We start from the raw sequence: 26,785 nt of genomic DNA, 5'->3' as shown, positions 1-26,785 counted from the left end.
AGTTAGGAATCAAAGTCGTTTAAAAGACAACCCGTTCAGCTGGCGACTGAAGGCGAGGCAGGGGGATTGGGAGACGGCGGGAATGATAATATAGCTAAAATAGGTACCCTTCCATGGTCGACTTCACTTAATTTTAGTTTGATGATCTCAGTATTTTGGCTTCCCCCCCCCTTTTTTTTTTCTCCTTGTGGTGGAAAGACGAGTTTTTAAGCATCCCTTTTCCTCCCCTCTTTTATGTAGGAGGCAGACTGCGGGGTCCCTTGTCTATGCAGATTGTATGGGATGGATTGATTTTATTGATTTATGATCTAGTTCTGAAAGAGCATTTCTATCAAATGAGGTTTTGATCTGGGTTTTCCCGGCCACGAGTTGAATTCGGAGGTATCGATTTTTGGAGGTGGGGGGTGGCTGTGGGGGTGGGTGGGATTTACTCGCGATTTCTCTCTTTCGTGGCAGATATGAATGCTGTCACCCTTCCTACCCCGCCAGGGCTGGCAAACATTGATTCTTTCCAATGAGGTGGGGGGTGACACATCCCTTCATTGTTGCACTAATTCAGACCCTGTGTGTGTGTGTGGGGGGGGGTGTTTTAAACCCCATTTGTTTCCCCTGCCCAAAAGAAATGGGGAAGAGGCTGGAGGCAGCAGGGATTTCGATCTAAATGAAGAAATATCTCCCCCCCCCTTCAGAGTTCCTGCTCAATCTTCTCTTGCTTCCTTCCCCCTCCTGCGCCCGTGTGAGCCTGCACACACATGCACACGCACACCCGTGTCACGCGCTGCCCTCCTAGCACTGGGCAGATTTCTCTCCTTCCAGTCTCCACAAAATAATCACATGGGAAGGCAAAGCTGCTCCTGGTGACCTTTGCCTGTGTTTCTGTCCCCGGCAGGATTAGCGTTGGCTTGAGTTCAGGTACCACGAGCGTCCCGTCGCCCCCAGCACGTGCAGCCGGCACTTCGCAAAGCGCGTGGGGAGAGGCGCAGGGCGATCTGTGTCTCCCTTTAAAAAAACGAAACTTTCTTTCCTGTAGGTTTGGCCCTACCAAAATGGAGAGAGGCAGCAGTAAGTAATGCTCTTTTATTTGGATTTGATTTTTTTTAAAGCAAACAAAAGCCAAGCCTCTGCCCCCGTAGTCTCCCGAGAGGTGATTACCCAGATTTTTTGTTTCATCTCTCTACAAAAGGGATGGCTGACTAGACTTTTATTACAGGAGGTTTTTCCTGTCACAAGGAGGGAGGGGAGTCGTAAACGCAGGTAGGTGTCCGTTTTGATCTGTCTCTAATCACAGGAAGTGAAGGGGGGGGCTGCTTTAAGGTCGTAAATTCCACAGAGCTGCTAAATCCCTGCTTTTCCTTGCATCCCCCCAAATGTCTCCCCCCCCCCCCGCCCCCAGGAGACAGACCGCTGGGGCTACGGTCTGGAAATCGTCCAATATGCCCAACATGCCTCTGCCCTGCTGTTTTTATTTCTAAACAGATCACTTGCCCTGCCAGGCTGGGAATGCGTGTAGCTCAGATCTGCTTCCAGCCAGGACCCTGGATCTGCAGATCTCTGGGCTGGGAAGATGAATGCACCCAATCGCTCCCTTTATGAATGACACGCACAGACACAAAACCCAAGACACACACACACACACACACGGAGAGGGTCTAATCGTCCCATTCTTCACTGTATTGGACCTAATAAGGACCGGGCTATGTCGAAAGAGAGCCCAGGTAGAGGCAGAGGACGGGTGTGCTTCGGGGCGCAGGGGGTTTAGGAGCGCCCCTATTACCACCGCTCTGTGCAGAGCTCCGCGCTGGATGTAGGTGGGTGCGCTTCTGTAATTAAGAGCGAGCCAGAGATTATTTTTATTTCTCTTCTCCGCTGTCCTCCCCCCCCTGCGCTGGCTGTGATGCATAATGTGCAGCGGGAGAAAATCATACTTTACCAAAATGACCTAGATTTGTGATCTAACCAGGCTGCGCCGTAATAAAAATAGAAGCGGTGGCAGCACACGCACACGCAGCCCCACGCGCACACACAGTCACACCGGCTGTGCTCGGGAGGCTGAGGCGTTTACAAGCCGGTCGCTAGGCTCCTTCCACACTTTCTTTATTGCCCCAGCGGCTTAAATACATTTTAACTGGGGAACCAACAGATAATGAAAGGGACCCATGTGTGGGGGTTTTTTCACACCCACGTATAGAAACGACCTGAGCTGCTGTGTGTGCACATATACACGGAGCTGAAGAAGAATCCCTTTCAATAATGGAGCAGTCGGTCTCTTATCTATCTATCTATCTATCTATCTATCTATCTATCTATCTATCTATCTATCTATCTATCTATCTAGCTACCTATCTATCTATCTATCTATCTATCCATCCTTCCGTCTGGCAGAGGGCAATATCCTCCCAGAAAACAGGCTCACCCCTTTCAGTAAGATGCTTTTCAGTCCACGGACTTTGTGAAGACCTTGGTATCTAAGAGGCAGTCTCCAATTTGGCTAAATACCCCCCCCCCCAGTCTCTTCTGCTGCTTCTCTTTTTGCACAGCCATTTGAATGTGGAGTGGAGGGAAATATTTACCTGCAGACTCATGCTGACACTTTACATCTGTGTCTGCTCTTCTGGGGGCCCTGTCTCTTGTCGGAATTAATTCCCTATAATACTGCGGAGAAATATAAAGGTCTTTAAAAAAAAGAATAGACCAGGCTCAAAGTTGCTAGGTCATGTGTAAGCGAAGAAGTGGAGTATGAAGGAACCGATATTTTATGTGAGGTCCCCACGCTGCTGATGTGCAGCCCTGCGGCTCCCCCCGATCCTTCCTCCCTTCTTGCACGCGGGGCGATCCGCAGAGGGATGCTCTCGCCGAGGGGGCTCTTAGCGGGGGCCGCGATGCCTTCAGCCCACCTTGCCCTCCTCGCCCGGAGCCTTCCCCGGCTTTCCAACTCGTGCTCCCTTCGGCACTCATCTGGGGGCAGCTCCGGACCCTTCACCTCACCTTTCCGCCTTCCCCTTCCACCCCTGGTCTCCCTCTCCGCGTCCTCCCTCCCAGCTCACCGGGTTAGCAGTGCCTTCCCTTAGCCCGGGGAGAAGTCGAACAATGCCCAATTGAACAAGCCATCCTTTTTTTTTTCTCTTTCTTTCTTTCTTTCTTTCTTTTTTTTTTTGCAAGACTTCTTATCAAGTCGGAATTGATGCTAGAGGCCTGGTTCTGTATATCATGCCTGAGATTTCTCTTGTCCAACTCCGCTGCTCCTTTGGCTTCTGGGGGCTTGACGAATGGATGTGGCAATTGTCAATGCCTCCAGAATTTTAATCCGCACTGGGGGGGGGGAGTTATTTCCCCTTCCCCATTTCACCCTCCAAGTCTGGTGCCCAAGTTGAGGGAAGTTGTACAAGCGGTTGCATCTGCCTGGTGCGGTCCCCTGAATCGCTGAAACTAATAAACGTTTTATTAAAAGGTTTTGATGGATTCACCTCGGGGATTAACTAGGATAATAGTTTATTGCTCTGTGAAAGATTAAACTGAAAATACCCCAGTGGAAAAAAATAAATAAACATTATAGAGAAGAGAAAGCTCCTTTCCAGCCATTAGAGTCCGGGGTCTCAGCGTTATTCATAACCCTCTGAAAGGGATTCTCCCCCCACCCCCCATTCAAGTATGCATTTGATCGCTGCAGCTCTGATAGGGTTTCTGCAGCTTTGGCTGGGTTTTTTTTGGGGGGGGGCTTGGAAGAGCTTCTTGCCCCACAGAGGAGGGGGAGTGGGGCAAACAGTTTAGGGAGGGGTGGGGTGGAAAAGGGAGGAAAATATCTACTAAAATAAAAGTTGTGCTGCTAGTAGTCCCATCTCTCGCACGACTCCCCCTCGCCGCGTTTCCCGCCTGCCTCCACCCTGGCATGCCCCAGCGTATGTACGGATATGCATGGGGCTGAACCCACAGCCGCTTAAAATATCACCTCGACGCACACCACCGTGCCTGTGCATATATCTACATGATGTATAGCTATTAACACGGCCGGGGAGATGCGCACAGGTCTTTGCACATAGCTTTAGCCCTACTTCATACCCCGCTGAGCATAGACATGATCATAATTGCTACAGAATCCGTATCTGCCTTCGTGTGCACTGTATACATCTGTACAGTGCACACGCATGCACGCATACATACATCTCTGTCCAAATACATATATGCATACATGCATTCATACATTTCGTACCTATGTATGACCGTATATGCGTATCTTCACACATGTCTATGTATATATACATATGTGGGGGCGCGTGTATTTACAACACAACAACATACACGCACACCACACGTGTCCACCTATACAAAAGCCTTATAATGAACATATCCACAAGCCCACAGCCTGCAAGGTTGAAGTAGGCTTTCAGGCCATCCTGGAGGGAAAGGATTTAACACGGAAAGATTTAATATCAGTTAACTATTGATTGGAGCACTCACCTATACTGAGGGAGGCTGGCTGTATAAGCAGACCCAGATTGCTAAAAGCAGTTTGCTCCTATGAATGTCCAGGAGCAGAGGGAAATCCCCCCCCCGCCCTTTGCTTTAAAAAAAAAAAAGTGCTGTGATTAGGTTCCCTCCCCAGAGAGAGAAGAACCACAAAACTGATATTTAATTGCAAAGAGGATGAGCTAGCCTGCTTCATTTTGCTTTGGGAGGTTGCTGTACTGAATAATGTTCAGACAACAGGACAACCCGAGTGGCATTTTTGGGGGTACTCCTTACCTAGGAAGAAAAGGCCAGGCAGGAGAAGCTAGTGGGGGACGGAGTTAGCAGGAGATGTCTGCCTCCCTGGCAATGCAAGCACGGGGAAGCTGTCCGAGTTGCTCTGAAGTTACTTGCGGGTCAGGATACAGCTGCTCCCTGCTCTATGGGCCCTTCTCCATGCAATTCGCTGTCGGAGGAGTTCCTAATTCCTACCCCCCTGCCCCGTTTAATGGCACTGAGGTTGCCCTCCCAGCCCTCTTAGGGAATATCCTGCCTGGGAATATCCTGTGAAGCTGGTTCCAGCCCTTCTTAGGGGCTGGGATCAAATGCAATCCCCCCACCCCCGGACACCCAGTTTCCAAGCCCCTTTCCTGGAAAGAGCAAGGTGGTGCCCCAAGTAGAGTCAAGGCATCCCGTATAAACACAAGTGGTGTGTGTGTGTGTGGGGGGGGGTCATTCTTAATATTGTCATCTGGGGAGGCTTTCAAGGGGAGTCCATTCAGGTCCTAAGTACCTCTTAAGCCTCAGCTTTCTGGGACACTACAGAACAAGAGCAGCCTAAAGTTTGTATATGTTTCCATCCCCAGCCCTTTTAATGGGACCCACTGAATCCCTGAGGTCTCTGCAGCTCTTCTTTCCTTCTGGCCGCGTTAAGACCAATGTTTCCTTTGCAACTTGTAGGCTGAATCAATGCAGGTATTCTTTGTCTAAAACAAAGTCCAGGAGATAGTCTATATCTCTGTCACTCAGAAGCCTTCATCAATAAGTCCCCCCACCACCACTTTTTTTTGTCTCCATGCTGAAAAGCAAGAGACAGACTCTCGTCCTCAGCATGTCTTGATTATCGCCCCAAATGCCTGGTTTCTGACTTGCAAATAGAGTAGGAAAGCTAAACGAGGAAAAGGGGCCGAGGAGCAGAAATACTCAGCTTTGATGAAGCGAAGCAGGTAAAGAAACATCTCAAAGCCCAGGAACTAGCAAGGCTCTGCGGCTCGCAGCCTTATTTAGTTCAATTCAAGTTGTAAAACACGGAGCAGTTAGCTGGCTGCCTGGGTGCTAATCCGAATAAAAACACAGGGCAAGGTAGAGAGAAACCAGATAAAATCCGTGCCCTCGTTTGAGCTAGCGCTTGATTAAAAAAAAAAAAAAAGGAAGAAAAAAAGAAAAAGATTTCTTAAAAGTAAAAGTCAAAGTAGGTTTCCCACCCAGCACCAAGTTAATCTGGGGGGCTCCCGCGCTGTGAAGTCTCGAAGAGTGCATGAACTCCAGTGTCAATGCAAAATAAAAGATATTGGGAATACACATTCAAATCCTCTCAGCTAAAGGGGGTCCTTCGCCAAAACCAGCTTTTTCCCCCGCAAAAGGGGGGTGTACGTGGTGTTGGGGTAAGGGGGTGGGGGTTGAGAGAAAGAAAACCAACAATTTCTCCAGCGTAAAAATGAAACATCAAATTAGTTTGCCTCTGGGCTTCATTTTTCCCCTTCTACATTATAACTAGTTATTGAACTAGCTAGAAGATCTAAAGGCCATTTGAGAGGAGACAAATTTCAATGGAGTTCCCCCATCAATAACTCCTTGGCAGTGACCTATTGGATGAAGTCAAACAGTTGAGGTGAAATTCAGGTCACGCTGTCTAACCAATATTAAAATGCACCCACTTTTTAAAAAGCCACTTTCAACGAGATTTGAAGAAAATTGAATTCCTAGGTGGGGTGGGGAGGGGAGGGGGGGAAGTTAGCAAGATGGAGCAAACGCTTTGCATATATATATGTATTTTTTTTTTTTTTACAAACAAATAAGAAAGATTCATCTTTAATATTTTAAGAAGAAGGGATAAATATTTACACTATTCGTTTGCGGAGACTAAAGAGGTTCGAAAGAAAAATGCGAAGGCTAGTACTTCTGGTGACATGCTCGGGTTATTAAAATCGTTTTAGGCCGATTCATTACTTTTACTGACAACAGATTTAAGGAAAAATCAATTAGACATTTGCATATTTCTTTGCATAAATTAGACCTGTCTATTTGCATTATGGAGGAACAAAAAAGAAAAAGAAAAAAAAAAGAAAAAAAAAAGGGAAAAAAGGGTCTCTTTTGCACTTTCTGCTTTCAAGTTGTTAGAAAAATTAAGATTGAATTAATTGCATGCCATTGCCTATGTCGTAGGGAACGCAACTAAATGTATATCTCCCCCCCCCCTTGCAACAAACTGTCCTTGCAGCCTCCCACCCACCCACCTCCCAACCCCAGAACTAATGTAACTATAATAATCACCTTAAAACAAACTCCTCAATGCGTGGACTAAAAACTCCCATCCAAAATGAATTTCCTCCCTATGAATCTCAAGAAGAGGTGGTTCATAGAGCGTGAGGCTATGCTGTTGTTTTATTATTATTATTAAACATTGAGTAACAAAACCCCAGTGGATAGGTACTTCATTTTTCTAGGATGCACAGATTGCTAATGGCTTGAGGTACAGGTTACCAAGCGGTCAGTATGGTAATAGCTAACACAATGAATCCAGAGGGACAATGGACACTTATTTTTCTTCAGTACTGTCAGAAAGGCGCTTTGTACTTAAAAATGTTCCCGAACTGGTAACCAGATATATATTTTGCAACCTGAATCCTGGGTAGAGAAGGGAAATAAAGACCAGAAATTATTTTTTCGAGGTGCTATATTTCTCTTCGATGTTGTCAGTCCAAAACTGTTTGTCGACGTTGTTGTGCTGGTGGGGGGAATTGAAGCGATGGAGGGAGAGAGAAAGAGAGAGGGGGGGGGGTGGGAGGCAGGGTGGTGAGACAAAAGAGCCAGATTCTCGTCCAACTATTCTTCACACGTCCTTGCAGACTTATTTTATGGAGACAAAAAAAAAAAAATGTTCCGAACACCCGAGCAAAAATAAAACCAAAAAACCCCAATCCCCTCAAAACCCTGTGAAAAAGGGGAACAAGCAAAATAAAATGAAAAACCAACAGAGTGAGGGGAAAAATAATTTTAAAATATTAAATTTGGGGTTCTGTCCAGAAAAGACATCCAAGCAGCTAAAGGAATGGGAAGAAATGTCCTGAGATTGGCAAGAAAAGCAGTCATTTTAAAGAAGAAATTACACACATATATACACACAGACACATATATATGCATCTTTATGTGTGTGTGTGTGTATAGATAGATAGATATATGTTTGTGATGAAGCCAGGGAGCTGCAAGAATAGCAGGTCTTTGCATTTCTCCCTCTGCCATCTGGAACAGGGAACCAAAGAGGTTGAAGCCTTCAGCTTGTAGGTCTATAACTGATGGGCAGAAATATGTTTGGGTGACCTTCACGCCTGGATTTTTTGAATGCCTTATTTGTTGGTTTTTACCAGGAGCCACCTAGCATATTCTTAAGAGAACTACCTGTAGATATTTCTTTATTCTTCTTCTCTGAGGCTTGCTGAGATTCAGGCATTGAAAAAAGAAAACAGAGAGAGAGAGAGAGAGAGACGAATAGGTAAAATTACTTTATTAACTTCTCCATCTTTATTCAATATTGCCTCAGCCTTGGAATAAAGTTAGGGCATCAGAATGAACTATAAATGTCAGAGTCCTCTATGAGGCTAAAGTATTCGAGCAGAATGAGGTATAGGTGGTGAAAAGGAATTTATCGGATATATTGAAATCAATGTTTTGGCTACCAGCATACATTTCTATTAATGCCTTGTGCATACCCTTTGGTCCTCCTTGTTCGTTTTCTTTAGAGAGCTAAAATATACAGAGCGAGATCCTGCTTGCTTAAGGTAAAGAGATGCACTATATATGTGTGTGTGTATATATATATATATAGAGAGAGAGAGAGCGAGAGAGAGAGAGAGAGAGAGAGAGAGAAAGGGTGTCTTCTTTATTAAAGTTATATATATATATATATATTCACACACATACACATACATACGTGTATATATATATACACATATATACACATACATATGTATGTGTATGTTTGAATATCTATCTATCTATATAAATATAAAGGAGGGTGTCTTCTTTATTAAAGTTATATATATGTATATATATACACATACATATGTGTATATATATACACAACGTATGTGTGTGTATATATATATAAAGGAGGGTGTTTGCTTTATTAAAGTTATATATATGTATATATATATATACATACATATATACACATACATATGTATGTGTGTGTATATATGTATATAGGAGGGTGTCTTCTTTATTAAAATCATATATATACATACGTGTGTGTACATACATACATACACACACACACACACACGCGCGCATATATATATATCTTTAATAAAGAAGACACCCTCCTTTTATTTTATTTTTTCTTCCATGCCCGGGGTAAGCACTTAGTCAAGTCAGGGAAATGAGATGCCAATAAAAACAATAACTGCTAAGCGAGGATAAAAATAGCAAATGAATTGCACTATGTACCATTGCCAAAATATTGAGGTCTGGGGCTTTGTTGGTGCAGTGATCTCAGTCATACATATGCAACAGCAGACTGGATCTGTAAACACTTAAAGCCACAAGCTAAATTAGTCTCCAACTTTTTTCCTTCCCCCGCTTCCAGCCAGAGAACAGGAATTGCAGTTCATTTCCCTTTGCTCCCCTTCTTACTCAGCATCACAAGTGCCATAGTCCACAGTCGCCTATATGTACCCTGTAGAATCGAATTTGTGTGAACATTTCAGAGTCACAAATTCGTCTCTAGGGGAATATATGGACGATGCCAGAGCCTTGTAAAGTTCTGCTTGCCTTTGATTCCCTTAATTGCAGCGGTTCTAATTAAATTCTCAAATCCTGCTTATGTCATTGTAAAAGGTAGTTATTCAAGTCCAAACCAGGCTGAGTGCAAGGGCTGGAAGGAAAGGCGGGGGGGGGAGGGGAGGGAAGGGACTTGTTAAATGCAGAGCAAATAATAATAACGGTGATGGGGGGGGTGGGGAGATAATAATAAAAATAAAATCCCATTATTACTTTTGCTCTCGAGAAAAAACAGCAGCTACCGCAAACAGAAGTCCCAGCCAAGAGCGCAAGGAACTTCAACCATTTCATGTGACTGATTTATAGCGTTTTACAACCCCATAAAAGCTGTAACAACGAGCCAAAAGCCTCCGACACCGCTGGCACATTTAGTCTAATAAATAAAACATAAACAGTTAACTTTATGTGTCACTTTTATTGTTATCAAGTAAAATATGGCAATGCCCTGCAAGCTATGATTTTCAACTATAATTGTGATCTAGCAGTACAAGGGATTAGCCCGACTCCCTTGCCCCTCTGCTTAGCGCGAGCTAGAGATAAAGACTCCTAATTGCAGCCACTCCAAGAGCGTTTGCAAGGCTGGAGCCTGGTTTCCCCTGACACTTGGCAAGGGGACCCGCTTTTCTAGAGGTTACACAGGGTTCCCCCCAACCCCAAACCCGCCCCTTAGGACAGCAGGGGGGCTTTGAGATGAGCTTTGCCACTGGTAATGGAGCGAGGAACCACGTTGCTGTGTATGTGTAATAAAGCCTGACAAAGTTTGTCTGTCTGTCTCCCAGGATGCCTGTCCAGCTAGCTGGCTGCCTCTTCTCTGGCACGCATGCATGTGCATTTGCACGCAGCTTGGAAGGACTGGGAAGGACAGGATGTGGTATGACAGACACCTGCCAGCGCGATACAGTCCTGGGAGCCCAGGAAGGGATAAAACACACCCCGGAGTAGTTTGGAAAGTAAAGTAATGTTGACATTGGAGGTGGGGGGGGAATGGCAGGGGGGGGTGCTCCTTGTGAGTGGCTGGAAGGTCTGTCTGGCTCTCTTCCTTGCTACACAAAGATGTCCTATCAGATCCCAAGCCCTTAAGCCAAACTTGGCAGCATTTAGAAAACTTTAAATGACTCAGTCGTGATTTGCATATTGTCTTCCCCCCCCTCCCCCAGGTATATACCCCCCTCCCCCATATATGTTATGGATAGATATCTAAACTACAGAGGGGTTGGGGTGAGGGGAGAAATAGCCTGTGACACTAACCTGCTCTGTGTTCTTTCGGGGTGGTTGTGTGTGTGTGTGTGTGGCTGTGTGTGTATGTGTGTGTAAGGGGGTGTTGTCGGTAGCACAGCTTTTCTGGAAGGTGGCACATTCACCAGCTCTTGCTTCTCATTTTCGCTTAGGGTAAGCTGATGGCTGATCTTCTTGCATATATATCTATATAGCTACAATATATATAGATATATATGTGTGTGTGTGTGTGTATGCAGATCAAGAAGCGTATATGTATAGAAATATAAGCTTTTTGATCTGTGTGTGTGTGTGTATACACACACACACACACACACACACTCCCAAAAAGCTTAGATAGATAGATAGATAGATAGATAGATAGATAGATAGATAGATAGATAGATAGGAGCTTTTGGGGGCTGATCTCTGCAAGATCTATCGACGTGGTGGGGGGAAGTTTTAATCTGGGGTGATCTCTAAAATCTGGCAAGGGGGAGTTTTAATGTGGAGATATCTCTAAAATCTAGCGGGGCCGGGGGCGGGGGGGGGGGCGGGAATCATTACAAATAAATCAGTGGGGGTTTATTCTTTTATGTCTCCTTCCTCATTCCTGTCTTCTTTTTTTGGAGGGGGGTGGCAAGGGTTTCCAGCTGCTTCCCCAGCCTGACCCCGTTGCTCCCAGTCCGGAGGCTCACAAACAACAACACACGCACACACACGCACACACACACAAATTGGATACATTTTGAAAAAGCTTTTGGTTCCTTATCCGGGGACTAACCTGGCGGGTGTGATTGGCCCAGGCGGTCACATGGTAAAACTAACTTTACGGGGTCGCCAGCTAGTAGGAGGGCTTTATGGAGCAGAAAAACGACAAAGCGAGAAAAATTATTTTCCACTCCAGAAATTAATGATCATGAGCTCCTATTTGATGGACTCTAACTACATCGATCCGAAATTTCCTCCATGCGAGGAATATTCGCAAAATAATTACATCCCAGACCACAGTCCGGAATATTACAACCGGACCAGGGAGTCCAGCTTCCAGCATCACCATCAAGACTTGTACCCACCAGCACGACCCAGCTACCCCGAGCGCCAGTACAGTTGTGCCAGTATCCAAGCTCCGGGCAATCCTGCTGCTCACCAAAGGGGACATGGGCCAACTCCAGGAGGCCATCACCTCTCAGAGAAACCGCAGCAGCTCTGTGAGCAGGCTGCTCTTTCCACCTCCTCCACCTCTCCTTCCCCAGCCCCACCATCCTGCAACCAGGTAAACCCCGAGCATCCTAGCAGCACAGCTTCTAAGCAGCCCATAGTCTATCCATGGATGAAAAAAATCCACGTCAGTTCTGGTAGGCAACTTTTTTTTCTCTCTCTGTCTCTCCACTCCTGTCTTCCTCTTCTTTTCACACCATGCTCTCCCCCCCCCCACCCCCCTTCTCTCTCTCTCTCTCTCTCCCTCTCTCTTTTTTTATTTCCTTCCCTTCCATGAGAGTCTTTGGGTTAGCACAATTGAACTGGATTTACGACTCCGAATGGGTAATTACACCCACCATAAATTTTATAGCCCAAGCCAGTCTGGGCAGCCTCAACCATGTGCTTCATTCTGTTATGTATGTGTGAAACTCCTAAAGCTTTGTAACGGGTGCATAAATAATTCAGTCTTTTGAGCCAGGGAAACCCCTTCTTATTAGAATAGAAAGTCTTGAGCTGCCAAAAGTTCTTTATAAGCCATTTAGCTGATTACTTTTTCCTGAGCTCCTCAGGCTCCATCTCTCTCCCCCTCTCCCTCCGTCTCCTTCTTTCTCCCTCTCTCTCTCTCTCTCTCTCTATTCATGCTAATCTTTGCTTTTCTAGTGAATCCCAATTACAATGGAGGCGAGCCCAAGCGCTCCAGGACTGCGTATACAAGGCAGCAGGTCTTGGAACTGGAAAAGGAGTTTCACTATAACAGGTACCTGACCCGGCGAAGGCGCATCGAGATCGCCCACTCTTTGTGTCTCTCGGAAAGGCAGATCAAAATCTGGTTTCAGAACAGGCGGATGAAATGGAAAAAGGACCATCGGCTGCCCAATACCAAAGTCCGCTCCTCCGCGCCAGCGAACCCGGCTCCCAGCACCATCGCGGCTGCTAGCACGGCTCCCAGTGAGGACCTCTCCCCCCCCGCAGCCCCGGAGCAGCGAGCAGACGATATCACAAGGTTATAAACCAACCTCACACCCCCCCCTCCAGACTGACTCTTGATTATTTATAGAATCTAATATATATACATATATATATATATTTTGGTTCTCTTCCCCCCTTGTAGCTTCCCTGTGCGTATATATATATATATATATCTATATATCTATATATATATATTTAAAAAAAAAAAAGGAAAAAAAAATTACGATGAAGTCTACAAGACCAAGGCTTTAGATGCATGTGATATAGCATGGAGCCAGGTGGCAATTACCTGCAGGTTTTTTAACGCCGTTTCAGGGTTTTATTTATTTTTTAAGGGGTGGGGCGGGGTGGGGAGGGGGGGGGGAGGTGTCCGTGTTCTGTTCGATGAATTTAATGAGCAAATAATAATAATTACAAAAAAAAAAAAACACAAAAAAAAAAAGAGCAAGCGACAAGAATGTAGGTCTTTTGCCCTCTGCATTACAAATGCACAATGGTCTAAGGAGAATGGGGGAAAAAATGGAGCTTTGAAGTTCTTGGGGGGGGTTGGTTTTTCTGTTTTGCTCTGTGAAGGAGGAAAAGCTAAAATAATCATGATTAAAAATACAAAAGGAGAAGAAAGCAGCACAGAACCAGGGTGAGGGAAGAAGTGACTGGAAAAAAACTGAGAAGGGGGATAATGAAAGGAAGAGATAGTGGCATATTTAAAAGAGAGAGAAAGAGAAAGAGAGAGAGAGAGAGAGAAGGTTTAAAAAGTCAGTAGCTAGTTTTTTGTCGTGGTTATTTGTGTTTTTGGACTGATTTTCCATGATCATTGTAAACTTGCAATAAAGAGTTTTAGTGTGTATGTGAAAAGTCCAAGTGTTCAATAAATCAGTGAGTGTGAATTAGTTTTACTTTAATGTCTGGTGGTTTATTTAAGTCTCCAACATTTCCCTCCTCCCCTCCCCCCCAAAATAAAACCAATATGAAAAAAAAAATAAAATAAAAAGCAACCCAAACCAATCCTGGGATTCTTGGCTGTGAATTCCAGGAGCCCCGAGTAACTGCTTAAGTTCAGTCTAAGCAAACATATAAAGATAACTTTGTCCTCCAGATTTTGTGACATCACAACATGGTCAAAGGTTTCAGGTTCTCCCAAGAAAATTTATACCTAGGAGGAAACAAAATAATCCTCACATTTTAGGAAAGGGAAGTGCTGTGTGTTGGGTCTAGAATAGCAATCCTCTTGTCTTTGATTCCCTTCATTTCATATAGAGAGTGCCTGATTTTTTTTTTCTTACTATTTTTATTTTTATTACATGTCTTGTCTTTTTGTGGTCTTGTGTGTTAATGCATTTTAGCCATAAAAAGCCACGAGCTTTATTCTTTTTCTATTTTTTTTTTAAGACCAGGGAAAAAAAGGTTGGGGAAAAGGAGGAGTGGGGTGGGGGAAAGCTTCTTTGCTCTTCTTTGAATAAATGATGCAGGTTGTGGATAGTTTAGAGAGAAACATTACCCCCATGCTCCTCTCCATAGAAAAAAAACCCCAAGAACTATTTGTTTACTTTCCTGGAAGGCAGAAAGAGCTGCAGGACAAGTTGTACAAGGGGAAAACTTGGGTAGGCCCTGGTTTTGCAACTTCGCCTCTGGTCCCTTTTCAGAACTAGTATCCCAGTGTGAACTAACTTGGTGGGTGGGAGATTTGTAGTTAGGCCTGTTTAAAACATATTGAGTTGCTGCAGCACTTACCATTCTCCCAGTGTCTGCTCTGAGAGAGACAGGGGAAGCCAGCTTCTTTCCACCACTGATTTTGCATGGTTTTATTTTATTTTGTTTTATTTTATGACTGCAGTGAGGGAGCTAGTTCCTCTCTCAAAATCAAAGTGACCGGGGAAAGAAATCTTGGGACCCAAACACACAGTGAGAACTGGGGAAGAGAGAAAGAGATCCTGAGAGGGGAAGAGAGAGGTTCTGCTTATTGTTTGTAATAGAGAGTTGTTGTGCAGAGCTAATGAGCTCTTCACATTCCTGCTCGGTGCTTGGACTCCAAGGGTGGAGAAACACGAATCAGCATAGGGACAGGGGCATTTTCTACATTGCTTTTGAACCTTTCCGGCAAAAAGTGGACCAGGGTGTGAGAGTGGCTGGTCATGGTCCTTTCCCCACTCCGCTCCCTCCCTTGTCCTTTTAACCACCAGCTGGCACAAAAGGCCAAAAAAAATGGAGTTGAAGGTATATATACATACTAACATATGCATATATTTATATAGAGTATATATAATCTATATATACTTATACATATACGTTATATATATATATAGAGAGAGAGAGATACATACACACATACATATCTATCTATCTATGCATAGTGCATTTGAAGTGCCTTGACTATAAATCTATATCTATATCTATATGTAATCAAGGCACTTAGGCCAGATTCTCCTAACAAGGTGTCCTTCTGGGGAAGGCTTGTTGAAGGGGTGGTGGGGAAAGTAAGAGTTTCTTGGAGGTTGTAGTCGCTGTCCTCCCCTATAACACTGGGTATGGATCTAACAAGGAAATGGAGGGTTAAATCATTTTTCTGGGTGGTAGCAACTTCAAGACTAAATGCTGTGGAAATGCTACACAGCTGAATTTACAACCATGGTGGTGCGCACACACATGCACACATTTAATTCCCCCCACTTCTTTAGTGAGCTAAGTGTACCAGCTCTGCAAACTCACAGTGAGCTGGGCAGCATATGGTGTTGCTTAAAGTTGGTTTTCAAGTTGCATCCTCTCTTTCATTTATTTGGGGAAAGGGGGAGGTGAATTCTTAAAGGCCTGTTGAAGAAGGGCTCTGAATATGACCAGACCTTTTTTTTTTGTGTGGTGGTGGTAGTGAATCTGTGTGCTCGGTGGGTGTGAGGAGGAAGGTAGAGAGGAGCATCAATCACATTTTCCACTGTATAGTCTGCATATTCAATTAAAAAAAAAATCATTGCATTTAGGTATAGGGCTGGGTATTCTTCGGGCTATTTTTGCTGTCTCTTTTCTTGCTTCTGAGCTCAACTTTACTCCCCTCCTCCTCCCCCTATATTCTGAAGATGATTATGGAGCATCTTATTTAGCTTTTAGACTTGGCCATGACACAATTCAGGGCATAGAGGGAGATTATGAATGCATGATACAGGCAAGGCAGCAGGGGGAAGGAAAAAAAATGACCCTCTGGAGCTCCAAACAGCCTGCATCAGGGTCTCTTTTTAGCCCCTTGACGCCTCCATGTTGAGAGGCTGAAAGAAACTTTATTGAAGTTCGGGTAAACGGCAAAAATGGGTTCACTGAGAGGACAACTTTTCTATTGCATCAGTTTTATCCTGGCCAGGCCGGCTGACCTTTGACCCGGGTGCTTCTCCCAACGTGTACCTTCTGTGTCTCTCTACACAGATTTAGAGGCACCACAACTGTTGAGGGTCTTTGTAGATTTTCCTATAGGGAGAGATGGGGCACTTTCAATGCGTGTTCTCGCATTGTGCTGTCATCCCAGGAGAAAAGGGAAGCAGGGTGAAGTCGGGGCCAAACTTCTCTTCTCCTGTCCCGCCTTCCCAAGCATTATTTCCCTCCTGGCTGCCCCATGACCAGATCAAAGTGTCCCCCTTCCCTCCCCCCCTTGCAGTTTAAACAAAAAAATAATAATAAAATGAGGCAGATGATTAAAACCAGGGCGTGAATCAAGAAGAGAGAAAGAGCCACATTGCATGTGAGGTAGCGGTGCAAAAAAGGGTCCAGATTCACCCCCCGCCTCCCCCCCTTGTCCAGACAGAGCTGGGAGAAACCCCAGTGAGGAATCAGTGGTTTTCTTTTTGCGGTGCTCACTCCTCCAGCTTCACCTTGGCACAGCTGGTCTGGCATCTGGGGGGCACCTTCTTCCCCCAGGCCTTTCATTGTGTGCTGCTTGGATGTTCCCTCTCCTTCCAATATGGGGCTGTCAAAAAAAATCATCACAACAGCCAAGTGTTTCTTGAAGATCAGATTAACATCTCAGGTCAGTTCCTTTCCTTTTTCTTCTTCTTCTGGTCCAGTTTGTTGGGGGGGTGACCTCCAGCTGATTGCTTTCCCATCGTGGTTCAGATGTGAGTTTGTTATTATGTGTGTGTGGGTTGTTGTTTTTTTTTTTTTTTAAATAGCGGGGCTGAAAACTCCAGTCCTTGAAGGGCTGGGGAGACAGCAGTTTATGAGGGGGGTTAACTTGCTTTTAAGTTAAGCGGTGAAAAGCTCTGGTAGTGCCAAGGAGAGCCTGTGTGCCCTGAAGTTGCAGGGGGCTGTGAAAGTTAGTGTCCTCCTGGATTGCTTGCTTGAAAAGAGCAGTTGGAGAGATGCTGTGGGGCGAGAACACAAGCCAGCAATTAAAACTAAGTTTCTTCTGCTTTAGGAGAACAACCCCCCCACCAGTATGTATCCTCAGTCCTTTCCACCCCCCCCCCCAAACCCCTTATTTTTTTGTCCTAGGCAATAGCAAGAATAAGCTCCCAAGCTCTTCAGTCACAGATCAGCCCAGGGACTTGCTTTCTCCCCCCCCCCCCCAACCTAGTTGGAAAATATTCCTCTCCGGCCTTAATTGTAATTAAAAGACAAACAGGCAGGCAGGGTTAAGTGAGTGAGTTACGGGTTCGCAACCGGCACTGACAACACCTCCGACGTGTAACTTATATTTATTGTGGTCTCGTATATCATTATCCAGAGATATAGTTTTATGTACTTCCTAATCTGTCGCTATGATTTATTTTGATAGGCAAGGAACCAAGCCAAACATTTGGGGACTTTATTGAAAGACTAGTGTTTCCTTGCGAACAGCTAGCAGCCCGAGCTGTTCATGATGGTAATAATTTCTGGCAGATAATAGCTTTTTCGGTGTGTTTGGGGGCACTGGATGCAGACCCTAGTCCAACGTGGGGGGTGGGGAGTATTTTTTCGAGCACCCTCCTGCTTGCAAAGGAAATCCTTTGCTGCTCTGGGCTCTCTTCTTTCGACCTAGGGGAGGAAATATTTTGTCCCTTCTTCACTTCGGCCTCCTTCCTAAATTCAGGTGTCCCTGGTTAACTACCCCAGCCCAGGCGCGGTATAATCTACAGCAGACCCAAGGAGGGATCGAGCTCTTCCGAGCCGTTAAACCCGAGGACGAAAACCTGGTTTTTATTCTTGTTCAAGATGCTTTCTTGAGCAACTTTTCTCCAACACCCGAGTTTGTGGCAGGGAGATATGGAGCCACTTCCTGGCACGTCTTTCCCGAAGGCTTGCCCTCTTTTTCTGCTGCCAAATCCTATCCCCTCTTACCCTTTTCTCCAACTCTTTCTTAGGGTAAACTGCAACCTGATTCATTTAGGGGGATGGAGGGAGGGGGATAAGTGGGGTTTTGCCAGAAGGCAGCAGGGAATGTGAAGCATCCATAGGCTTCAGGGTATGCAAGTGGTTATTTCCAAGTTGAGGGGATTTTTTATGAGCTCTTGCTGACAGCTGTCGCTCAATCAACCCGGTTTGCCTCTGTTTATTCACTCATCTGTATGTGCGTTATAACGGGCTCGGTTAACCAGTTTCATTTCGCTGGGGCATAGATGCTAATGTCTGCCTATCCCCTCCAGTCCTCTCCGAGTGGTTATTTATGCTTCATAGCTATTGCTTCTCAGGAAGAGTGAAATTATGGAGGACAAATAAAAATTAACCTCTGTCACAAAGACCTCCAACTTTCCTGGGAAGCGGGGCAGGCTGCAACAAAAGCGGAGGAGAGGAAGGGAGCTGGAATTCAGAAATACGGTCCTCAAGCGCCCGTTGTGAGGCTGAGCCAAAGGGTCAGGAGAACTGAGTTTATTGCGGGCTATCACAAATATTGTCGAGGTAAATCTGTCCCGACCCTGTCCCTTAAGGAGTGCGTTGTTCTCCTCACCGCCTCTGCTTAATGCCCACCCCCGCCCCCCGCTTTTTTTTTTTTTTTTTTTTTGTTAAATCTCCTTGCAGAAGGCATTTGCTTTCAATTACCAGGATTATTATGAAAGCAGAAACTTAAACAAGTTTCAAGTGCTTTGCACATTTAGCACACGAGTTTCCCCCGAAGCAATGGGCTCGCAAATAGCAAGTGCACACGCATCCGGAATTCAATGTACAAGGGGTGCAGGGGCATTGCGGGCACGTGGAGATCTTCCTGCGTGTGTCCAGATCCTTCCTCGTGCCGCGGGTGTAGGGGGGTGTTGTGCACGTTGACTTTTTATAGGTCAGCTTTTGAATTTACCTACGCATGCTGTAGCTCTGTACTATGTCTTTATTTGTGTACGTGTGTGCTTTCCTTTCTCCTTATGTCTGAGTTTATTCGTGTGTACAAACACACACAAATATACACATGTACACACATATAGACACATATACATACGTGCACACCAATATGTATGCACACACACACATATATACATACATATATACGTATACACACACACAGATACATATTAGAAGTATCCAAATATATTACACGCATAAATCATATGTATGTAACTCAGCGTACACCCGTGTGTATCTCCAAAGACACACGCACCTACCTGAATGTGAGCACATCCAAAGAGACCCATATAAACTTGAAAATGCATACCCACTCTCCTACACACACATAGGGAGAATTAAAAGATGCATGCACGTAAATACGCAAGCAGTCCCTTTTATAAAGTGTATAGCTTAAACGGGCAGATTATATATATATGTGTGTGTGTGTGTGTGTGATTATATATATATATGATTATATATAGAGATATATATGATTATATATAGAGATATATAAAATTAAAAGTAGATTCTCACACGCACACCCTAGTATAAGCGCATTGCATTTTCGATAAGCAAAGGCAGAATGAAAAAGCCTATCGCTCTACCCCGCACTTCTAACTTCCAAGTTAGCTAACCTCCCGAAGACCCACATCCAGGCTGCTGTTCCCAAAGTGTGCAATTCGTCCCCTCTCTGTGGTTGTCCGTGCTGATTAAAGGCAATTTTATTTCCAATGACTAGATCCTTCGCTGGGTTGCTCTGAAACTCTTCCACCCCTCCAAAAAAACCAAAAAACCGAAAACCAAACCCCCCACCCAAAGAAAACCAGTTTTCCTGCAGCCGCTATCAATATTTAAAGACGACCCCATAAAGTGTTTACTTGCAGGTTTGCTTTGCTTTTGGCCAGGTCACGACCCCAACTTTGGACAGGAGGACAAAGGAGGTTTGACTGGGGGACCTGAATTCCGTGTTAGGGAACGACAGCATCTCAGGGCAATTGTTTGCTTCACCAGGTTAATTTACTTGGTTGGCAACAGCCCTAAGGTCTGGATGTATAACTTCATCTAGCCCAGGTCTTCTAGCCTAAGCCAGAGCTGCTGACAGTGCTGAGCCTTCTTTCCTACGGAGGTCTCCAGATGCGAGCAGGTTTTGCTTAAAAGCAGGGTCAAAAGATCCCCCCATCAAATAAATATGAGTTTTGACTGCACTGTAATAAATGCACCCTCAAAAAATCTATGCACAGGGACACAGTGTATAAGTCCTGGCAGATTAAATATAAATAAGGTAGATAGATAGATAGATAGATCATCTCTCTGTATCTATAAATATACATACACACACACAAGCACACACTCGCTCCCTTGCGTAGTTCCGTGCCTACGTCTGGTTTGGTGGAGGATTTGCAGACAAGGAGTGCAAAAGGCAAGTCAGTGGCTGGCAAACTCTCCCTGGCGCCAGTGATTCAAACTCAGATCCTCGAGGTCTTGGTAGGACAGTGGAGGTAGGAGTAAATCATTAGAAATGAGCATTTGAAAGGAGCGGGGGGGGGGGAAGGATCTGGCCAGGGTGATTCTTCAAACCCTTCTCCCAAACTCCCGGCACACAAACCCTTGCTCTGGGGAGCTCTCGGGAGAGCTGAGCTGCAGCCAGGGACGGATTTGCTGAGCTCTCTCTTGGAAAAAGGTTCGCCTTCTTTTTTTGTAAGCCCTGTCCTGTCCCTTCCACACCCTCCCTTGGGCATCTTGAGACTTATCTGGCAGAGGGACAGGTGATGAATCGGTGCTGAGAGTTGTATACACTTTGGCTAGTCCCCCCCCGCAAAACCCCAGCGCCTTTTGCCTTGGCCTCTCTTGCTCCTGAACCTGCAAAGTTTGCTCTTGATAACAATATTTAGATGTTGGGTTACAGAGCTGCCTCTGCGGGTGTGTAGAGGGAGACAGCTTTCTAAGGGTCCCTGGGGCCGAGAGGGACTAAGCCGGCTAGGAGCTGAGTGTGAAAGAGCCCTGACCGCCCCATGGACCTGTTTAATGACGGGAAATGATTCCTGCCTACGTTACCTATCGATAGGTGTCAAACGGCAGTGTGCGCGCATGTAGTATGCGTGTTATATTTAAATAATCGCGCACACACGCGGGGATTATAGTTATATAATCAGTGTGTGTATGTATGTACACACACACACACACATAAAGGATATATATATGTGTCTCTCTGTGTGTATAAACACACCCACACACCAGCATATGTGTGTATATTTATATGACCAGCATATATTTGTGTGTGTATATGTATATGTGTGGATACACAGACACACATATACGTCCTCAAATTTATATACACATAAATATAAGATGGTCATGTAAATATACACACATCTGCTGGCGTGTGTCTGTTTATACACACACACACACATACATATATATGTATCTATATACATGCACACATATATATGAATGCACGCACACACACTATATATACACACAAACGCGTATGTATGTGTGTGCACAGTCTGTGCACACTATATATAACATGTGTGTATATATACACATATATGTATATATGTATCCCTATGTGTGTATATATATATACACATATATGTATATATGTATGCTTATGTGTGTATATATATGTATGCACATGCATATTTTATTTATGCACATACATACACACGTGTCAGTATATAAACACATACAGTCTGCGTTTATATACACACAGATATCTATGGCACCTATGGATCAATTGATATGCACAGATATAAAGGTCTGTATCTTAGTACTGATGGCTGGAAGCGGGCGGCGGGGAGGGTGGGGGAGACAGATTTAACAGGACAATCTTGTCAAGGTTTTTATTCTTTCTTTGTTTGTTTGTTGGGGGGGGGGTTGCTCTCACTTTCTGTGCCCGGAACCGAAGAGGATTTTCAGACAGGGGTGAAAAAAGGCCAACCCTCACAAGGACAAGAAAACAGAAATGAAAATGACTGTTAGAAATAAAAGGGGGAGGACATTTCTCAGCGGTGTGTGAATGCTTGATCTGAGGCTCCCGAGCCTTGGCTTCCCTCGACTTGCTCTGTCCCCCTCCCTTTCCACACTGGAAGGTTTAGTCGTGTCTCCAGGGGTGAGCTCCGTGGGTTCACGCGAGGGTGAGGCCACGGGGACCCCTGTCCGCAGCTCCCGGCTGAGCGGCTGCGATCCGCGTCCCGCGGAAAGCAGTGCGGTCTCGGGAAGTGTTTATGTTCCCAGGCACAAAACACCGAGGCCTTTTCCCTTCAAGTATAAACACTTCCCTCTATCTGGAAACCATCTTTCTGGGTACGAAGAAACTTTTTTCCCCCCCTAATATGGGTAGAAAAGTTTGGGAACCCGCAGCATAAAGATGAAGGCTGGCCATTATCTGTTTGTGTGTTCCTCTGTGTGTGTGGGTGTGTGTGTGCTTGTGTGTGTAGGGGTGCGTGCGCTGAGTGGACGCGTTTCTGTGCTCCTTGGGCGTGCTTGTGTTTGTGCTGGTGGCTGTTGTGTATTGGTGGGTATTTGTATTCTCTAAGAGTCCGTGTGTGGGGGGTCGAGTATTGCGTGTGTGTGTGTGTGTGTTGGTGATTCTGGCTGTGCTGGCATCTTGCGGGTGTGAGCGTGTTTAGGTCTGTGCCCGTGTTTTCATGGGCTTGCTGGAGGGTCTGTCGGTGTCTGGGTGAGTGTTTCTGAGGGTGCTCGTGTGTCTGGTTCCCTAGGGATGTGCACATCTGTGTGTGACTACCTGCAGGTGTGCACTGGTGTTGGTATGTGTGTCAGTCTGTGTCTAGGACGGGGAGCCGGGTCTGTGTGTATTCGTGCATATGCTTGTGTGCGTTTGTAAGGACCTGTTTGGGATTCTCTTAGTGTGTCTGTGTGTGTCGGGGCGTGCGCGCGGCTGTCCCGGGGTTCATCTGTAAGTGTGTATACGTGTGTGTCTACTTGTGTGAGTCTGGAGCGGTGCGCTTGGGCTTCTTTGTGCTTGGGTTTCGTCATATGGGTCCGCCTGCTTGTGTGGGCGCCTGTATTTGCACGCCCGTGTGTGTGTGTCTGTCATCCAGCACACGCAGCGCAGCCCAGACTCGGCCTGGCCTTTGTGAAGGAGCCAGAGGTGGATGCCTTCGTGGTTTCCAACCCTGGCGGCAGCTATTTTAAAGCCCCCCCCCCCCCCCCAAATGCTTCAGATTCCAGCTCGACCTGCGACCCGGCCACCCTCCAGCCTCTGTCCCCCCCCCCCCCCCGCCCCCTTCCGCGGGACCGGGCACCAGGGCCGGCGCGGGGGCTCCAGGCGACCCCAGCTGACGGGGGCATGGGTGGGGGGGAGCCAAGGGTAGAGGTACCTAAACTCCCGTTAGTCTCCATCGGGCGAGCCCTGCGGGCTGCCATTGGCTGTGCAACAGTTTGGGCATGTTCCCCCCCCCCCCCCCCGGCCCATCCACCCATTGCTGGAGCCTGAGCAGGGAGCCGAGGGCACGGGCCAGACTCCAGGCGGCGGAGAGGACAGGAGCCTGGTTCCCCCTTCGGGTTCAAGTAGGGAGAGGGACGTGAATGCCCCCCCACCTCCCCCAACACACACACACACACCTTTCCTCCACTGCCCCCTCTTTTCCCTGCATGGCTGCAGGGGAAGTCTGGAGGCAAGTAGCTGAAAGTGTCCGGGAGAAGAGGGTGGGACGGTGTCAACTCCCGGCCCATTGTGTCCCCTTAATAGCTGCAAAGATACTACAGGAAAGCCCCCCCTCAGCCAGCACAATCCTGCCTCTCCGTGTTTGCTCCCCCATCCCCTCCAGGCTGCACGCCTCTGTCCCTAGGATGTCTCGGGCCTCAGCTCCCCTCCCTCGCCCCCATCTCTGGGTACTTGCCCCGTCCCATCGCTCCAGCCCTTAATATCTCCGGCCTCACACAAGTGTGTGCTGATGCTGAACCAGAGACCCCCAGTCTCCCCAGCAGCCCACCCCGGGTGAATCCGGCGGGGAAAAGGCCGGGAATCTATAGCCCCTATAGCTCTATAGACTCTATAGGTATTAAGTTTCACCGCTCAGCTCATGTCGACCCACATCTCCAGCCCATACCGAGTCAAAATCTAGGTGGGATCATCTGGGGATGAAAATAAAGCCCCCCAGCCCTCCCACTCCCAGCCAGCCGGTGCAGATCGATTTAAAAGCCAACGGAGATGATCCTATGCCCGCAAGGACTTAGCGCTGATAAAGAAGACACGGGATATTTCACTTTCTCCCGTGAGAAAGTGACCTTCAGGGAAGCTGGGTTGGGACCGCTGGAGATCGACAGTCTTTTTTGGCAGAGGAAGTGCAATCCCTGGACATCTCTATCAGCTAAAATAGACCCCCGGGAGCTCACAAAGGAGCAGAAGAGACAATTGTTTTCCTATTAAAACCTGCTGACTTCTTTAAAAAAAGGTCCAGCCATTTAAGTCGGGCTAATAAAAATATCAGATTCACCCAAAGAACCTTGTCTGCCTGGAAAAAAAACGGCATCCCTTGATATGATGCATCGGCATTTAAATAATACCGCGGTCTTGCAACAACAACCAAAAAATGGATCTTCTTGCCCATTCTCGCTTCTCAGCCGACCCGGCGAGATGATACCATCTCTTTACTTACACTTCAATGGCTTGAATGTTTCATTTAGGCCCTTTTTTATTTTTTTTCCCGGAGCACCCCGCGTCCACATAAATCTGCAAGGCTTGTGCGGTTACAATGCCAGCGCATAAAGAGGACATTGACTTCCAAAGCAGCTACAGTTCAAATTGCTCACAGAGATCATCTATAAACTGATTTGGAAGGGGAGAGATGGGATGAGTTCCTGAGGTCTAATCACCCCGGCAAATGGCGAACCCTTGGAAATTAAGTTTGCTTTAATAACCTTTCATAAACAGACTTCTGTCTTGGTAGCTTGGAGGAATCGTTCAGAGTGGGTAGGATGGAGCAGCAGGCCACGGGAGGCCGGGCCACGCGGGGAAGGGAGGGGGGGACTGAGGGAGGGAGGCGCTGGGGTTTGCTTCTGCTTCTTGGGCTACTCAGGAGAGTAAGGCCGTGGACTCCAGTGCACCGAGGGCTCTCCGACGTCGTGAAGAGAGGGACGGAGGGAAGGAGAAAAAGCAAGAGAGAGACAAAGGAAGGGCGCATGAGGGTGGATGGATAGCTAGCAAGAATGCATAGGGGAAGAAAAGGAAGAGAGTGCGTGGGGTGGCTGGGTGGCTGGATGGACAGGAAGAGAGGAAGACAGCAGAGGGATCAGGGAGAAAGGAAGAGAGTGCGTGGGGTGGATAGGAAGAAAGGAAGAGTGCACAGGATTAAGGAGAGGAAGGAAGAGTGCGTGGGGTGGGCGGATAGGAAGAAAGGAAGAGTGCACAGGGACAGGGAGGAAGGAAGAGTGCGCGCGGTGGATGGGTGGATGGGGAGTAGGGGTCCATCACTGCGTACCTTCAAGTATACAGACATCTGAGGAAGGGAATGAAGGGTGAGCTATGGGCAGGCAGACATAGACCGTAGCGGGGTGGGGGAGGGTGGCCCAGCCCACGCGCGAGACGCCCGGGGGTTCAGTGAGAGACGCTATTGCACCAGCTGCACACCAAGCGGGGAAGTCTTCATGTCCAGGTTCAGAAGCAAGGCATTATGGGGAAGAGGCCGGTGCCTAATTCCTTTAACTCCTGACGACCTAGGGGCCAGCAAGGGAATAAATCTCCTCTCCCCCACCCCCGAGTCTGCAGGACTGAGCTCCAAGGAGCCGGGGTTTTCCCCACAGGGCAGAGGAAGGAGCTAGGATTTCACAGGCAAGAGCGAACCCAGGGGTCACCCAGGGGGGTTGGCTTGCTCGTGTGCACACGTGCGTGTGTGCGTGTGTGTGCGTGTGCGGGGGGTTCTGGCCCTTCCAAAGCCTGCATCTCCCCTCAAGCTCCGCTAACTCAGCCAAAGCCCATTTCTCCAGCCTCGCGGGTTTCGACAAGGCCGACCCCCCGCCCAACCCTGCCTTGGGCCTGGGACATGGTGCGGGGGTGGGGGGGAGCAGGGGGGCTCTGCTCTGCACTGAGCCCGGGATGGGCCGGGGGCTGGTGCGTGTTAGCGCTGCCGCGAGGTTTCCCGAGTCTGCGGCTTTGTCTGCCTGAATATATTAAGGAAGGGCACTCAGAGGTCACTCCTTGTGGGAGCCAGCCCCAATGTCATCAGCCAGGCATCCCCCCCGCACTGGGGTAGCACCCCCCGCCTCCCACCCCCAGGGCTGGAGGCGGGGGTGGAAGGAGGGGAGGGAGGCAGAGGGCAACCTGAGCTCCCAGGTTGGCACTTGGGGGGACGGGGGGCAGATGTTGCAAAGGGAGCATCTCCTGGGTGGGCAGGGGGGCATCTCCTGGGTGGGCAAGGTCTCCTTGATCTCGGGAGGGGGGTCCAGGATCTGGCCCGTGGGGTGGGTGGGTAGAACTGGATCAAAAGGCTGGAAAGTTGCAGAGAGAAGGGGCCCGGGGGCTTCTCGTGGTGCCTGGTGTGTGTGTGCGTGTGTGTGAGAAAGGAGGGCCGACCCGGTGTGCGTGTGCAGGCCCGCGCGTGGAAGGGATGTCTGTGCCCCCACTTGCTGCTGAGCGGGGCTGTACGTGTGCGCTTGCTATATGGGC

At 47.2% G+C, this 26,785-nt stretch overlaps 1 protein-coding gene across 9 annotated transcripts in view; it reads left to right on the top strand.

Annotated features, from left to right (window-relative positions):
• HOXC4 (homeobox C4) overlaps positions 1-13,784 on the top strand; it is a 69,975-nt gene extending 56,191 nt beyond the window's left edge. For 3 of the 9 annotated variants that reach the window (XM_090055989.1, XM_090055987.1, XM_090055986.1), the window contains exons 2-5: positions 1,031-1,062; positions 1,211-1,254; positions 10,281-12,074; positions 12,580-13,784. In XM_090055989.1, the coding sequence (XP_089912115.1) occupies positions 11,531-12,074; positions 12,580-12,929 (894 nt within the window). In that variant the 5' untranslated portion in view covers positions 1,031-1,062; positions 1,211-1,254; positions 10,281-11,530 and the 3' untranslated portion in view covers positions 12,930-13,784. Of the gene's footprint in view, positions 1-1,030; positions 1,063-1,210; positions 1,255-9,636; positions 12,075-12,579 lie in introns of those variants that run through there. The other 6 variants (XM_090055992.1, XM_090055988.1, XM_090055993.1 and 3 more) reach the window with 4 other exon arrangements.
• The last annotated feature ends 13,001 nt before the right edge of the window (positions 13,785-26,785 follow it).

This window comes from Crocodylus siamensis, chromosome 6 (assembly GCF_052110815.1).
Source record: "Crocodylus siamensis isolate JL-2025a chromosome 6, ASM5211081v1, whole genome shotgun sequence".
Taxonomy (NCBI): domain Eukaryota; kingdom Metazoa; phylum Chordata; order Crocodylia; family Crocodylidae; genus Crocodylus; species Crocodylus siamensis.
Note: the sequence above shows the minus strand (reverse complement) of the source record. Positions and strands in the feature narration are given on the sequence as shown.